At 35.0% G+C, this 18008-nt stretch overlaps 1 protein-coding gene across 1 annotated transcript; it reads right to left on the bottom strand.

Moving 5' to 3' along the window:
• Positions 1–174: 174 nt before the first annotated feature.
• LOC128556532 (flavin-containing monooxygenase 5-like) lies at positions 175–5088 on the bottom strand. Its single transcript, XM_053541970.1, has 5 exons — positions 4688–5088; positions 3500–3796; positions 2071–2622; positions 1234–1399; positions 175–844 (listed from the first exon to the last, which is right to left on the bottom strand). Exons 1-5 carry the CDS (start codon positions 5009–5011, stop codon positions 597–599), a joined length of 1587 nt encoding a protein of 528 aa, XP_053397945.1. The 5' UTR covers positions 5012–5088; the 3' UTR covers positions 175–596.
• Between the last annotated feature and the right edge of the window lie 12920 nt (positions 5089–18008).

Here is an 18008-nt window from a genome sequence, read left to right as displayed (position 1 = left end):
GATTTTATCAAACTGTTGTGTCTTACGGTAACGTATCTAACACGTTTCTACAAACACCTGACAAACGAAAACAGTCATACATGTACAATATAAACAGAAACAAATTTGTGCAAATAACGTACGCAGATTGTTGACCATTTATTGCATCAAAAATATCATATTTGTAAGTATATATGCATAGTAATTGTAACATCCGAACAATGGTTCCCTTCACTATCTTATTACAATTTGAATACAGTGTAGTACACATTCAAGAGTATAGTGAATAGATTTGAATTTGAAAAAGATATGTCATGGTATCAGCACTGTAATATAAATATATATCTTCAAACGCACTAAGATATACCAATTGCAAGTATGTACATGCAGGTAAGGCGTTATAAAATTACGACAATTCACGTGCTTTTCGATACAACACAGTGCCAATAACTGTTATCAACAGATATATGTTGAACCTTTATAAAAAGCAAAATCACTATCATCAATGTTGATTAAACTATTGAGTCAGCAGTGTCCATTTACTCAGTGATGTAGTCATTACATAATAATGACGGAATGACAATAGAATAATTGCTTAAAATAACGAAGGTGTACGGCTATAAAATAAGGTAAAGCAGTACAGCTAAGGCCACAATTATAAACATATATACTGTTCCAAAGCCCTTGCTCTCATTTCCAACACATGGTCTGGTCTGCAGGGGTTTATACACTCGTTCCCATTGTGTCATGATGGCCTGCCGGGCACCTTTCCAGGGTCCAGGTCCCATTAACCGATACTGGTAGGGCGTACAAGGTCCAAAGTAAACTTTAGTTGCAAGTTTCGGGTCGGTCCAGATAAGTTTCCCTGTGTTCAAAATACAGGTAATAACAAGTCATACCAGAATTAGCATCTTCAAAGGAATCAGACAAACTGTTTTAATGTAAGCACTTGCGGTGGATTGACAGTAACGAAACTGATAAATGATAAAACGTGTTTAACTAGACACGAGCTAAGCAAGTCATATATCTTAAAATACATCCGTTACACGAAGAAAAGTTTTGTCAATATCCGTCAAATTTAACTGTTGTAAACCAATCGCCCACCTTTTAATTAAAACACAATGTTATTTGCTATTTTTTAAACATTCTTATGGAATATATGAAGATATTTTGAATTCATTCTAGCTAGCAATTATTGTAATAAAACAATTTATGTATGTGTAATAACTAACTGGATCTAAAAAATATTTTTACTTATGTCTGGTTTACAGCCTATCATTTCTGCTAATTCATCCATGTATGGAACGTAATCCACTTGAATAGTATGTCGCATTGCTTTCTTATATCTCAACGCCATGGCAGCCCGTTTGTCTTTAATATCTGTCCACATCTCATTGCTATCCGGCAGGTCTTTTATGCCCTAGTAATATTTGCAAGGATATTACCGTTATAGCTGACATTTCAGAAGATACATACAATATAAAATAATGACATTAAGTTTTTAACAAGTACATCTTTAAAGGAAGGTGTTAACAGGGGAGTAAACATTTGTTCACAAGATGATCACGTGCAGTAAACGCACCATTTTGTACGTGTATTTGTGTGTTCCATGACGTAACCCGGACTTATAATGGCCCTACAACGCATACGTACAACAACTTAAACAGGAAATAAACGGTTTTTGAAATGATATTCACTTAATTTGTTGTTACCTAAGCCCTAACCAACTTCTCCCTCGGGATTCTGCAACAAGCACGAAGCACAAATGCTATCCCAACATAAACGAAAGAACAGTGTAGTATACGTCCAATTGCCTTTCAATTATCAAGTAGTCCAAATGTTTCCGTTATAGAGTCCCCAATACAAACAGTAACAGCTACCATGCTTAAGGTCATACACGGAGAATATCTGGTTACTACAATTACCAAACGACGTTTGCAGTAAGTTCCTGTATGATAAAACAAAACCATGAGAAATCCGCAAAAACAAGATGTAAAACAAGCACCTAGAAATAGAACAGTACAGCTCTATCAAAGACTTTAGACATGCGAATTCTTTGTCATTATACGTGCATCTACAAACTCAACTTACCTTAAACACTCTAGTAGCTACACGACACTGCATTTCGCTCATTGGCATAATTGCTCCAAGTGGCTGGAAACACCCAATAATTGCCAGGGTTTTCTTTTGCAGATCCGGTGGAAACATGTATTTATACAGATTGATCTTGTTCTCCTTCACTTCTAGAACATTCTTATCAAGAAACGGGAAGCCAAATATGTATCCTGTAGCAAGTACTACAGCGTCCAAATTCTCGACTTTAGTACCATCTTCAAATATTGCTCCAGTTTCAGTGAACTCTGCTACATTGGCTTTTACAATAACACCACCGGAAATTATTCTGTTTGGAAGTTCGTCGTTCACTGTGGGGTGAGCAGAAAAGATACCATGTTTCGGTTGAAGGCAGTATTTTTCGTGATCAAATTTGTAGTTAATTTTCTTTTTAACAAGATTCTGCATCAAATTAGGAAAATTTTGCAACAGAATGGTATTGAAGCGAGTTGAATGGTTCATGTCCCCGGGAACCCCGTTATCGTCAACTCGATGGAATATCCATGATCCAGATCGGGTGCTCAAATAAATCTGAAATATAGATACATGTAAGAACAAACTTCGATACATCTGTTTAAGTTAAATATTCAAACGCATACGAATGTAGGTAATTTTGTTCCTCGGCAATTTCTATTATTAATTTTGGTCTATCTCGTTTTGTATTTGTCTCCGTGAACCTACGATTGTCTTGAAAAAACTCATGGTTATTCACGATGCTAAGATGATGAAAGTTGAAAGCAGAAAACACGAATCACGATGGTGAATTCACAGCATAACGTTGAAGAAAACAGAAAACTTTCGTAATCGGTTTTAGACTTGTTTTTCCCCCACAAACATGGTTTCGTCTTTCGATTTCGTATTTATCAATTATGCTGACTTTCAATTTTTTTCACGATCGTGGTTTTGACATTGGTCATTATGTCTCCCACCACACAGTGGTGTGGGAGACATATTGATTTACTCCTGTCTGTGTGTGTGTCTGTGTGTCTGTCTGTCACAAATCTTGTTCGCACTCTAAGTCGAACATTTCTCAACTTGAACAAAATGTGTTTGCCAATAAGTCCTCGGCCAAGTTCGATAACTAGCCAATTCGGCCCAGGTACTTCGGAATTATGGCCCTTAAAACCTGTTTTTGATAATCAAAGCACTGAAAGTCTGATTAGGCAGTTGTGGGAGACAAGCAGCTCTAGTTGTAATGTTGAATTTCACCACATTTGTTATGATTTTCATGATCGTACCTTACTTTAATCACACACAGATTATACTTTCAGTATTCGATCCTCCGCCACCCCCAGTGATTTTCTTTTTCATTATCGTGGTATTGTGATAATGACTTTCGTGGCACGGGATTCAGAATAAAATAATCAAGTAGTCTAAACGGATTTCAAAGAGCAAACAACTAGCTAACCTGAGACGATATTCGACTAAGTTCTGTAGCAACATCCCCGCCAGAGTTTCCAATACCGATAATCAGAACATTCTTGTCCTCGTAACCATGGTAATCCTTGTAATCGTGGGTATGCGTCACCTTGCCTTTGAACGTATCTAACCCGGGGAAGTTCGGTATATTCTTTTCTGCATGATGTCCGGTACATATAAGAACAGCATCAAATGTATGTTGTTTTTCTTTCTCGTCGGACCTCTTTGTTGTAATAGACCATTTTCCGTCCGTCTTAAAACTTTCTGTTGGTTTCACGGACAATACCTGTAAATATTAATGATTTTTAAACATGACTGTGCATTTGGGCTTACAGCAAAAATACATATTGTTTATCCGACACCTTCTCCCAAATTGTTAGGACTATATCAATATAAATAATCATTGCAACAAAAATGCATTTAACATATTCTGTTGATTATCTAGATTAAACGTCAATGACTAACGATTTATTATCTACTATCGTCTCAATTAAAATATCGATCCTATGAAAATATTTTACAACTATTCGGGAATTGTTCTTTTGCTGAAGTAAAAATACATTTTATCTCGTATTTTCACAAAACATCTTCTAAGTTAGGGAAGTTATCAAATTTAGGAATTAATGCAATAAGCAATCGTTTTAAGAGGAGATTTACAGAACTGATATGTAGTGTTATCGACAACATTGTGACAAATTCTTTTTTCTGTTCCCCGCCTCGGTAGCCTAGTACTAGAGTGCCCGGTTCGAATGACCGAGGTCATGGGTTCGCTCCCTGGTCGCGTTATACCAAGACGTGAAAAATTGTACTAGTAGATTCTTGGCTTGGCATTCAGCATTAAGAAGATAGTTTTAGGACTGGTCAGCCCAGTGTCAATATAATTTGACTGGGTGGGGTATCGTATCAGGTGTCTAGGGCATGATATTCCAGTGAGGCAGAACTATAAAGTTTGGCATTGTACTTACCGCACCAGGTTGACACCGTCCTTTAAATGACTGAACAATTGTTGATAAAGACGCCAAACCCGAACACACAGACGCAAGCACACATACATTAATGGTAATATGTGTGAAAATTTCGGTCTGTGATATTTTCAGAAACTGAAACAAAATACGCACCATGTTCCATATGATTTATATTTAGAAATTATAAAATAAAATCCTGGATAATTCCGTACCTCTGTGTTGAAATTGATATATTTCCCGAGCCCGAACTTGTCCGCATACATGTGGAAATATTGATCAACACACTTGTTGTGCATATAGATTGGATACTCCTCAGGTATAGGAAAGTCACTGTAGCACATCATCTCTTTGGATGTGTTGATCACTGTAGATTTCATAACGCACGCCTGACCCTCTTCCACCTCCTCTGTGTAGTGCCATAATCCGCTTATATAGTTTGTTGTCTCGAAACACACAGGCTCGAGACCCTCGTCAAGACAACATTTTATAGCTGCTAGTCCACTACAGCCAGCACCGATAATTGCTACGCGTTTCATTATTTTATATGATTTTATAATGCAGTAGTTGCCTGGATTTAACAGCGAGTCTTTACACTGAAAACAAACACATGATAGGACTGATTACCTTGGCCGATATAATGTGTTTATATAGAGAATGCAAATATCATTGACCTCGGCTGATAGGAAAGATTATAATTCACCCACTTTTTAAACCTGAAACTTACGCAAATCAGTTAGAGAATTTGTCTGTTTCTTCGGTTCTACTACGGTAACCGTCGTCTATAAAATATGACTGAAAAAGTGTCGTATTGTATTACAGGTAATTTCAGCCTCTTGGATATTTATTTATATGAACTGTGCTCACTACTCCTTGTTTAAATGGGTCAACAGTGTTGTTGTACTTATACAATTTCCTGGCCCGCTTAATAGGTTGGTCAGGGCTACGGATATGCGATATGTATTGTATTTTGTCATTATTTTTTAGCATGGATCCCTTCAGTTTGGAGCCGTCCATGTTTATAAACGAGTTTGTTTATTTTATGAGGAGTAGGTGCTTTTATTTACAAGTGCACACTACGTGTATATATACCATATATCCATATTTGTTCTGAAGGTTGTGGTTCGGACAAGTTATGTGGACGCTTATTAGGCACAAGGAAAAAAACGTATTCTTCCAAAAAATCCGAAGTCAGACGCTCTGTGCACGTGCCGGAAGTACACATTTTTTAATTCGATAGTACATATCTCATTCGGTGTATCGCATGTTACCGTAGAGAGATCGATCCCGATTTTCTTCGCGACGAAAATCAGTAGGATCGATTCCCTATAACTCTATAAAACTGAAACCAAATAGAAAGCTTGCATTTCCACTTCCGTCCATGAACAGGCTCAATCAAACCAAGCCTACAACATTTTCCTTGATTAATGTGGTGTTGGACGTCCTGTGGTTTTCCACTTTTCTATTTGATCAGTCCCTCTTCATTTTACTCCAATATTTGCATAGGGATAAAAAGTTCAGAAAATACAAATCAGGCAATAGTTTCAGTAAAAGGTCTTATATACACTGCGAACAACTTGTCCATCGGTGTTGCGGGGAGCTTTCAAACATGATTATATTATAAATTATATATATCAAAATAACTTTGCATAAGTTATCCGGCCGAAACAAAAGTAGTTTTATCAGAAGATCGTGCTAAATTTCATAGATGAACTTGTCCATCTTTCAATTTGGACAGTGCCATTAACTGTTAAAAGGGGTGCTAACTAAAAAAATACTGACTGAATGGCGAAAAATGCAGGTCATGACCAGACTGCACGGATGTGCAGGCTGATCACAATCTGCGGTGGTCGCAAAGGCAGAATTAATCGTGTCCGGCATGGCGAGCTCACACCATTAATCAGCTTCATATATGCATCCAGATAGACGAAAATGCGGACACGCCAGACGCAGACAGGTGAACGGACATTGTCATAATATAATACGATCCCATGTAAAATATCGTGAAACTTGAAGGTTCCTCTGAATCAAATATTTTTGATATTTAAGGGAGCTCCACAAATTATACCGGCGGGGGCGCAACTCAATTACATTCATCGTTGATCGTACCTAATTGGTTATTTCTCTTTAATGACTAATACGCCTACAGTTTATTTGTTACGATTTCAGATGAATAATATCCTGCAATGTACAGTTCAGTTGACTCAAATTCTGTTTTTCTTTTTCAATTTTCGCACAATTCTAGGGCATAAAATTAGTGTTATCATTTGCTACATGTTTTTCATGTTATCAGAAACAATGAAGATATCAATTTGTTTACGAGATATTCTTGGATAGAAAAACATATTACCATATACTTGCAAATTTGTTTTTATTCTACCCCACATGTAGAAAAGAATGCTAATTTAAGACATGATTCAAGCATCACGACATTTTTTTTTAATTGTTTTATATAGTAGATTTTGTAATACCTAAGGCACAGTATTCCAGTTATAGGTTTCAAGTAAGAAATAATATATAGTATAATAATCTTTTGATATATTACAATTCTAAGAAGAGGTTATATTCCTGCAAAATAATTTCACGGAAAGATGTGAATTATTCTACGCGAAAAATACATGACTGGAAGTTTTTAAATAGATTAAAACGTAGTTCTGCAATATCTACTAATCGTATCAAAATACAATAGATACATATTCGCAAAGCAATTTAAAAGATTCTCGAGATTTTCTATAAAGAGAGAACCAACGTCCTTCACTCTTCAAAATGTACACGTACGAGGGCTGTTCAAAAACAATGTAGACTTGTGCTGTCGGCTATTGTGTATAGCGCAATGTGAAATAAGTAAATGTAATTCGCAATCATTCTGTAATTTGGTCATATATTTTTTGTAACATCTTTGTTAATAAGCGAAGCGCGTAGAACGTTTTAATTACCATAACTACGCTTAACCGATTCAGTCGGTTTTTCATCTGTTATAATTTGAATTTGATCGCTAATATTCGCATTGATAGTCAACTTATTTACCTGAAAATATGCCATAGTGCAGCAACACGTCAAGGCGACATGCACCGAAAGTATGGTGGCATTCGGATTTGGGAGGCGGAAGTAAACAACTTCTAAACTAAGTGAATATTTAACAAATAATCAAGGCCTTCGAGTGGTTTGTCGTCTTATCACGGTTCAGAGTTCAGATGCGCAGGGACTGAATCACGAGGGCGTTAGCCCGAGTGATTTAATATACAAGCATCGTGGTAAATTAGGCGATAAACCATTAGAAAGCCTTGATTGTTTTCATTCTTATATGGTCATTGAAATATTTTGATAAAAATTATACTGGGCTTTATTTATCCGAGTAGTAATGATGAACCGAACGTCTTGCATCAATATGACGTCATAATTAACGACATAATATTCTCTTACCGGCCGCGCATCAAACCCTTTTTATGCGAAAGTACGAAAGCTTTTCTTTTTTTTTAATGGCCCGAAACAAACTTTAAGGTAGAAAATTGTTAATTTTCGTGTGGGCATCACCCATGTGTGAAAAGAAGACATTTTCCACAAAACAAAAAATAATATCCGTGATGTGTTGTTAAACACTACTTTTTACATTCATTTACATTAATTAGTAAGAATATTTACAAAAAATTGATATTTACTGTCTGCGTTTATCATTTTAAGTCGTTAAGCAAAACAGTTTTCTTCAAACATCAATCATAATATTTGAAACTGTTCGCATATGCTGTTCTTAAACGGGTATAAAAACGGTAGTTAAGCATGTATCTGTATCATTTAAACCGAGGCAACACAAATCAGATTACTTCAGGCCATTGATTTGTCAAAATCTGCCCTATTTTACCTTTAGAGACCTCATTTCTTAAGCTTTCCTCGTGAAACTTACATGGAATGTTTTAAGTCCAGTTTCATAATGGGCAATATTGTTCAAGTCGAGCTAGAATGAATACCCTTGGATATGTCAAAAGCTGCCTTATTTAATATTGTTAACAATTGAGAGACCTCAGTACTTAAGAAATATTTAAGAAACTTTCATAGAAAGTGTATGGTTACGAAATTCAGTCTCAGTGTAGTTGAATAATGGTACAAATCGAGTAATTGTCGTAACATGAATAGAATTATATGGCTGTAGGATCTTGCTCCAGTTTGATAATGCGCTTACTAACAGAGTTACGACCCTTTGTCAAACTTTGCGCTATTCTACATTGTTAACGGATTAGCGGCTTTATTGCTACGTGCTCTTTGTAAAACAGAAAGATCTCGATCAAGTTTGATAACTGGTCAGATTGCTTGACTAACAACAGAGTTGCGGCCCTTGATGTAGATAAAATGAGGATATTTCAAAGCGTCAACACGATATATGACTTTACTGCGTCCAGTGTTGGTTATAAATATACTAATGATTTACAATATCATATACGACACTTGTTCTTTACTCAATGAAAAACTGAACACCTGGTAATCTGGCCTCATCATTTTGCAGTTGTTTTCTTCATTGTCAATTTCATTTTCATTCTTTTGTAGGACCCTCACTCCTCAACTTATATTATATGCAGACAAACGATTTCCTGTAAACTAGACCAATCTTTCCTGAACACTTTCGGCCATTTCAACTATCGCTTCGTACAGACGATTAATTTTTAGTTTCGGTGCGTTTTAAGTCACATCAACACTATTGTAAGCAGGTAGGTAACCTTAACATTTTTCTTGCATACCAGACGGGGATTTCCGGTATTTTTTACCGGTGCTGGAAAAATCCATCTTACACCCCGGGGTGTAAGATGACTCTCGTGCTTTAAATGACGTATTACGAACTACATATATGTAGAAGATTTATGTAGTTATTTATATTTTATTTCGAAAAACGGAATAAAAATCCAGTACCTTGACAGTTCCTCTTTATTCCTGATAGTATATTTCTCGATTCAAAACACGTTATTTTATCAAAAATCCATAACGTTACTCTGCAACTGATCAAACAAAACCAGAATTAAACATTGTTATTTGTCTTTGAAACGTCATGACGTCTTTCCTGTTTACGGACGTTGCTTTCCCGCGCTTTGTTTAAATACGCTGCTATAAGAAATAGTTCTAAAAAGAAAGCCGTTCGACTGATTTTATTTTTATTATTATATCTTGATATCGGTATGCAAGAAAAAGATTCTGTCACTGGTTATAGGTGCAGATCGGAATATCCGGCTCTCGGGTAACTGTTTAGGCGGTAACTCGGTAGGAACCTCGTTACCGCCTAAACAGTTACCCTCGAGGCCGGAAATTCCCATCTGCACCTACAACCAGTGAAAGAATCTTATAATATGTGCGCATACCCGACCGGAAGCAAACGTGACGATTTATGACAATGTTTACGACAAACTAAATGTGTTTGTATATTTATTCTTCTAAAAGAAAGCATTGACCTGTCTCTGATGTGATGCTTAATGGTTTAGTGATGCTGAAATAATGAATATAATATGAAAAAGGCAAAGAAAAAAGAAACGCTATAAAACATTTTTGCCTTAAAATGACGTCATCGACGTCATGACTTTACGTGTCAGTTACCTTACCGCGCAAAATTAATAGCTTTTATCTTAAAATACGTAATTCTGAGCATTTTTTATTTGAACTATTTTTGAATTGTTTGCCAAAATATTTTTATGAGTCTTTCGTTCTGAATAATGATCAATATTTTGCGGCTTTTATGTAGTTATATTGAAATGTAATACGGAATGTAAGAAAATGGATGATGGTAACTAATGTTATTGGGAATATTGTTGGATGCAAGGTTACTTATTACGGCCATTTTCAAATAACTAGATGTCCACGGGCAACATGTCGAGCCCACCAGCTGTCAAAAGGACTGGAAGTTGCACATGACACTCCGTCTCATTGAGGCAAACATTTATGCCAAATAAAAAATGATTGCAAAAAGTTACAATATAAGTTATTTATAGTATCAACAAAGGGAAGTAAATCTTAAGAAAAAAAATCTAAGTCGACACAAAAATCCTTACCAGTAGAGATAGGTCAAAATACACAGTAATAAAAAAGTTACAGTATAAGCTATTTATAGTAACAACAAAGGGAAGTAATTCTAGGTTCTTGCGCATGACACTCCGTCTCATGATCGTGATCAATTTAGCCAAGTTACATCAAAATCCCTCCATGCATGAAAAAGAAATGCTCCGGACAAAGTCATTCTTGTATCTGATATTTGACCTCTAATTTTGACCTTGACATTAGACCTAGGGACCCGGTTCTTGCGCATGACACTCCGTCTCATGGTGGTAAACATTTGTGCCAAGTTACATCAAAATCCCTCCATGCATGAAGAAGAAATGCTCCGGACAAAGTCATTATTGAATTTAACCTTTGACCTCTAAGTGTGACATTGACCTTTGAGAAAGGAACCTGGGAATTGCGCATGACACTCAGTCTCACTGAGGTTAACATTCATGCCAACTATAAACAAGATTGATCCATGCATGTCAAAGTTATGGTCCGGACAAACAAATCCGGACGAACGCACGCACGCACGCATATACACCGAACAGCTATTTTGACAACTATATCTTCGCTTCCGTAAGCGGGCTCGACAAAAATTGGCAGTTTGATTTGTTATACCTATTTTTCCATTTCCATTGATAATTTGGTACTTATAAACTAAAACTATGCTCTGAAATTGTTCAAATTTCAGTAGAAAAAAAGTGATTTTTTGAATTGAATTAATGTTACCATGGAAACGAATCCCGTAACATATATATCTAAATGTAAAATTAAAAGGCGTTGACACTGGTCTATTTAAGGATCATAGCTCAAGCTTTCTATCGGTATTTCAACACTATCCATGAGAATAATATTTCCAAGCACAATGATTTTCAGCTCACCTGTCACGTAGTGACAATAAAATCTGTAAAAAGATCCTTTTGAAGCAAAGAATGCAACCAAGAAATTGAGTCTGTTCATGAGAGGTAATGAAATGTGCAACACCTCTCACGCCCCCTAGCACCGGCTTAAGTAGATATCCCAAAGGACCAGAAAATATATAACAACACTGAAACAAGGTGATCGCAAGATGTAGTTCCAGAGTTATGGCCCCTTAAAGAGCCAAAATTTGCTATTTTGGCTTGTGAACACGATAGAGACCGCATTTTGCAATCGGTTTGAATTAAACTTGCACACAACTTGTATTGGCAATATATCTAGAATCTTTACGAAAACTGGCCAGATCCCACAATAGGTTCCAGAGTTATGGCCCCTTAAAGGGTCAAAAATTGCTATTTTGACTTTTGCAGCCGTATAGAGACTTCTTTTACTGTTTGATTTGACACAAACTTGCAAAATATCTTTAAAAACAATCGATCTTGGATTCCGTATTGAATCCGTCAGTTTTAATCATAGGTTCCGGAGTAACGTCCCCTGATTGACCCCTGAAAGAGCCAAAAGTTGTTAATTTTTACCTTGTGAACACGATAGAAGTGACATTTTACATTCAATTTTAACCTCATTTTTTTTGCATACAACTTAAGTCACAACAAGATCTCGGTTCCTTTTGAAAACCGGCTAGATTCCATCATTGGTTCTAGAGTTACTTCCCCTGAAAGGAGTAAAATTTTCTATTTTGGCTCTTTCAGCCATATAGAGGTTTCATTTATGCTTTGATTTGATACAGACTTGCATAGAATGTTTATCTGGATGATTTTAGGCCAAGCTCGAAACTAGGTCAAGTGGGGTCAAAAACCAGGTCACCATGTCATGTGGTGCTATCTTTGTAATTATCCATTTTGTGTTTTCCGTTTAAGTTCGACTGGAAATGTATCCGTTCGTATTCGTAAGTTTTTCTTATTTGTCGGCTTTAAGGTCCAACATCAAATAGCTATAGACTATTTTGTAGCTTTTTCAACCTCTAGCAAAAATAGGTGACTTTATGGTTTATAAAAACGCGTCTGACCAACGTCCATACTTGATGTGTGTCAATAGGACTGTTAAACAATACCAAGTACTGCATGTTCAGTGCTATGTCTCTGCAGACGTTGTTCTGTGAGTAAGATATACGACGGGGATGTTTCTTTGATGGCTACAATAAATCAGCTACCGGTTGGTTGCATTAACCTTTCAGTGTAGTCCAAATCAATTGCGAATAACTTGATCGTGCGTTTACTTAACATAAAACTATGAAATGTTGTTTAAAAGAATACAATTTAATCATGTGTATGTATGCGAATGATGGCATGCATGATGTCTTCACAATGGTCAATGAAAAGTATTTCCGGATGAAAGTGGCTAAGTGTTAAACAAACTGTTAGGTTTGCACATCATATGGTGGTGTATATTGTATTTTCTGATTGTTTACAATTAGTTGAATTTTTTTTTTTTGACTAACTTCCGGTCAAGTAAACATGTCGGTAATTTTCTGAGCTGGTAGGAAATGTAGTGTTTTGTTGGATAAGTTTCATATTCCTGGATAGGAATAATCATGTTAAAGCTATAAAGCAATACAATGTTGGACTTTCAATGATTGGATACGAAAATTAATTGATAGAAGGTAAAACTTGACATTTTATTGATGAACAAAGGAAATATCGTTTCGCGCCAGATCTCAAATGCCGAACAAAAGGAGACGCCAACGCAGTAAATGTTCTCCTTCACAAAACATTAGTATAAAAAAACACAGATCAGTATTAGAAAGTGATGTAGACAGTGACTGTAGTTTGTATTTTGATCCAGTTGAAGACTTAATTAGTGATAGTGAAGATAACATCATCCCCCAACATCATACACCCGCTACGTCCAGAATGGGTCTACCTGATGAAGACCTTAAAAAGTTGGCAGCTTTAATCAGCAAGGAAATAAAACAAGACTTAATCAATGAAATCAAGTCAGAAATAAAAACAATAGTGCACGCTGAAACGAATCACTTAAGGGAAGAGATATCAATGCTGAAAAATGAGAATGTTCAGCTAAAAAACTCGCTAAAATCCACAATGTTAGAACTTGATGAATTAGATCAGTACGGGAGACGCATGTGCCTTGATATTTTTGGGATCCCTGGAGACACAGGAAAGTGGGATGAGGATATTGAGACCAAGGTTCTCAATCACGCCAAAGCCAAAAAAATCGAGTTGTCCCCGAACGATATCGACCGATGTCACCGCCTTGGCCTTCCTAGAGGAAGTACAAACAGAAAAGTGATAATTAAATTCACAAATTCAAAAGCCAGACAACGCATATACTCTGCCAGGAAGTCGTTCGGTGATGGAATATTTATCCAAGACAATCTGACCAAATACCGAGAGAAACTCGCATACGAAGCCAGGCAATTGGTGCGGGCCAAGAAACTGAACAAAACTTGGATCGCAGGCTGCAAGGTCTATGGATCGAAAACTGAAAAAAACGAACTTGACGGCACCGAAATAGTTCGAAAAGTGTGGATAAAAGACATGGACGTAATAGACAGCTTAAACTCTGAGTAAAAACAGTAATGATTTACTGTTAGTGTAACAATCCTAGTGCTGTGACTAGTATTTACTCTGTGCGGTATGTTATACCTGTTGACCATAACATTCATGATTACATTTTTATTTACCGCAGACATAATGATACTTCTATTATTAACGAATTTCTTGTATTTATACAATCAATTGTCAATCAATTACTACGGTAAATATCGGTAAATGATCAAGTTGACCGTCACACACTCTACCATACGGACTTGAATTTATAAGGAGTTCTCTCCCTTGTTATGTATATGCATCGTCCGTAAAAGCATTTAATTGTTTTTCCTGTATATAGTCCATCCATGTGCTAGTTATCCTTTTTACACATTTTATCTATAAATATGTGGAAAATATACAACTGCCAAGTTATTGCCTAATATTAACACTGTATTATAGGGCTTACACTGTATTATAATGCTTACACTGTATTATAATGCTTTTTCACTTTGAAGTTATTTTCTAAGGGGCATATTCCAAAATCAAAAACCCATAAACGATCTGCTTTTTTATTATCTACTTAGTGCAAAATAGTACGTTACGGTAATTATAGGCAACCGCTCACTTATAATTACGGAGTTTCATCAATAAAGGGAAGATAGCGAACCTTCTTATTACCACTGGAAAATATACGAGTTCTTTCCCTTGTTATGTATACATATGACAACTCGTGCTTTCTCTGTACATGTATATAGTCAAAGTATATTTTAATAGCTCCTTAATTAATATAGTGACTCACATGCGCCCGTTTATCTATACAATCAAGTTCTGATGTATTTAAATCAGTATTAGAATTTTTACACATTCTAGCTATATAAATTATGTATGGATTATAATTACACAACTGTTTAAGTAAACACCTAACACTGATGCTTATAACATACTTAGAAGTTGTTTTCCATGGGCATTTTTCCAGACTTAAACCTGTTAATGTTTTCCTGAGTGGAGTCTCAAAAAAATTCTAGTCTTATTTGTTTTAGTAATGAAATTACAAAACTTATGAAAATAGTTCACTAAGCTACTGCTTAAAATTATACTACAAATAAATTCAAGTGAAATTAAGTTTTTCACTGTAGATATTTAATATGATGCACTTATTATTTACTATAAACAGGTATATAGTCTGAAGTGTGATTACCAGGTATGATGCATTTATTATATTAATTTTCTTAAAATAAGTACTTAGTTTAAATTGTGTTTACCATAATTATGTTTCCCATGTTTGTAATCTGTTGCAAATTTCAAGATTTAAGGTTTGCATCTTACGAGTAGTCAGTCTACTGCATTGTGTTTTTTTTGTGTTGTTGTTTTTCTTTTGTTTTGTTTTCTTTCTCACTGTACTACAATTGCAAAATTTAAAATGTTTTTATCATTTCTATTATGAAGTAGCATATTTTTAAATATAGTTAGTTGCTAACATTCCTATTCAGTCTATCCAGGAAATGATCTTTCAAATTTTCATTTTTTTCTTCGAAAATGTTCATACTTAGCATTTTTTTATGCTCTGTTTTCTTACTGTTTAGTTTGTTCATTGTTTGTCAGAACAGAACAGAACAGATCTTTTATTTGATAAACACAGATTACAAAACATACATTTTGTAATAACATGTGAACAAATATACATATATATATATACACAAAGGTGGATACAGATCAACGTGGATGTGGGGATGGTGATCACACATTTTAAATCAGCATAAAAAATGTCTCCAACTGCCAAATAGTTCCCTTTTCTGCCAGTTCCCTGGGGTATTACCCATCCCATTTAATACAAAAGCCCATTGTTCATTCTTCGTAATTATTGACTTAAAACTTTTACCTAATAGGTAATGACATAGCTTCATGGAGAGTGACAATAGGGCTTTATTACAATGGTAGACAGAGAGTTTCTAAATCTTATTGTTTTGTTTCATATCCAATCCTTATTGTGACCAGTTATTTCATGTGGATGAAAAATAAGCTGGTTAAATATGTTAATAAGTTTATTTCAGAGATTGTCCATCATATTCAGTGTGATTTGATTTTAGCTATTGTTCTGTATAGCTCCATAAACCTTTATGAAAATTTTTACCAAAACAGCAAATTTATGAATGTTCAATCACCTGTACACAATTCACATATTGACTTATTGCCTAGTTGTTTTTGCTACATGGTTTTACTCAGATTAATACTGTTGTCAGGTGATATTGAGCTTAATCCAGGCCCAGTAAATGATACGGATCATTGCCTTTCAATATTACATCAAAATATCCGCAGTATAAGAAACAAAATTAACTACATCAAAGAAAATTTTATGGATTATGACATTCTATGTTTCACTGAACACACAACTACTGAAGTAAATAATAGTATATTGTCTCTGGATGGTTTTGATTATTTATTCAGGAAGGATAACACAGCACATTCAGGTGGAGTTCTTGTTTATGCTTCATCTCATTTAAGACCCAAAAGATTATTAGACTTGGAGAATTTCCTCCCAGAATCAGTATGGATTGAAATTAAAGATAAAAGTAGATCTTTTTTGATATGTACAGTCTATAGACCACCACACTATACTGTAGACTTCTGGGACAAACTAAATATTTGTATTGAAAATGCTTCAGAGAAAACAAATAACATAATATTAGTTGGAGATATAAATGAGGACCAACTTAACTCACTTAATAGAAAATTTAAAGATACTCTTAATCTGAATAATATGAGAAATATTATAGAAGAACCAACTCGTGTAAGTGACTATTCAAGTACATTAATTGATCCAATTGCCATCTCAAACAACATTATAACATATGAATCTGGTATTTTTGAAACAGACCGACTTATAAGTGATCACTATGCCACATATGCTCATATAAAAATTAATTTTAAATTTAGTGCTCCTTTTAAGCGGCGTGCTTGGAACTATAAAAATGCAGATTTTGATAAACTAAACCATACTATAAGATTAACAGACTGTTCATTTCTTTTAAATGGTTCAATTGATGAAGCTTTCTCATCTTTTGTCAGTAAATTTCTTGACATGGCTAAATCATGTATTCCAACCTACTTTGTAACAGTACGTCCCTGTGATAAGCCATGGTACAACTCCGAAATACGCAGAGCATCAAGAAAACGCAATAGACTTAAACAAAAGGCTGTGCAATCAAATAATATTTCAGACTGGAATAACTTCAAACGAGTTAGAAATAAAGTAAATAATATGAAAAAGCATGCCCAAGAAATATTTTTTAATAACATTGAGTTTTCACTACACGATTTAAATAATACAAATCCTTCACAGTATTGGAAACTGGTAAAATTGCTTATTAAAGAAAATTCGACCAAATGCGACTAAATACCACCACTTAAGAATGAAGATACCTCTTATTCTGTTTCTGATGACGAAATAGCCAATACCTTAAACAATTATTTTGTTTCAATATCTACAATTGATGACTCTCATTCTGAACTTCCAGATTTTGTTTAAAAAACTGATGCCTCTATTAACAATATAAATATCACAAAACAAGAAATTTCTGATGTTCATTCCAACTTAGTAATTAAAAAGGCAAGTGGACCTGATGAAATAAGCCATCGCATGCTGAAAGGAACTGCTAAAACGTTATGTCAGCCTCTTTGCATTATTTTTAACAGGTCAATACAAGAAACCTCATATCCAAATTGTCTTAAACTAGCTAATGTAATGCCGTTGTTTAAAAAGGGTGACAAAGACATTCCATCCAACTACAGACCAATTTCTTTAATCAGTTGTCTTGGTAAGACCATGGAAAGAGTAATCTTCAAACACTTATACAATTATTTTCACTCAAATAACCTCATTTACAAATATCAGTCAGGTTTTCTTCCTGGTCATTCAACTGTATACAAGGAAATTCATTGATGGTAGATGCCGCCAAGTGTTGTGTCTGAAGTACATTTATTGCAATATGAGAAATCACCTAATTATTAGTTTGGTTAGTCTGACTGTTTACAAATGATCAACATTAGCACATAATACAATATATGTTATAAACTGTTAAAAGCATGAAAA

Source organism: Mercenaria mercenaria, chromosome 4 (genome assembly GCF_021730395.1).
Source record: "Mercenaria mercenaria strain notata chromosome 4, MADL_Memer_1, whole genome shotgun sequence".
Taxonomy (NCBI): Eukaryota; Metazoa; Mollusca; class Bivalvia; order Venerida; family Veneridae; genus Mercenaria; species Mercenaria mercenaria.
The sequence above is the reverse complement of the archived record's forward strand: the minus strand, read 5'-3'. Positions and strand labels throughout refer to the sequence as shown.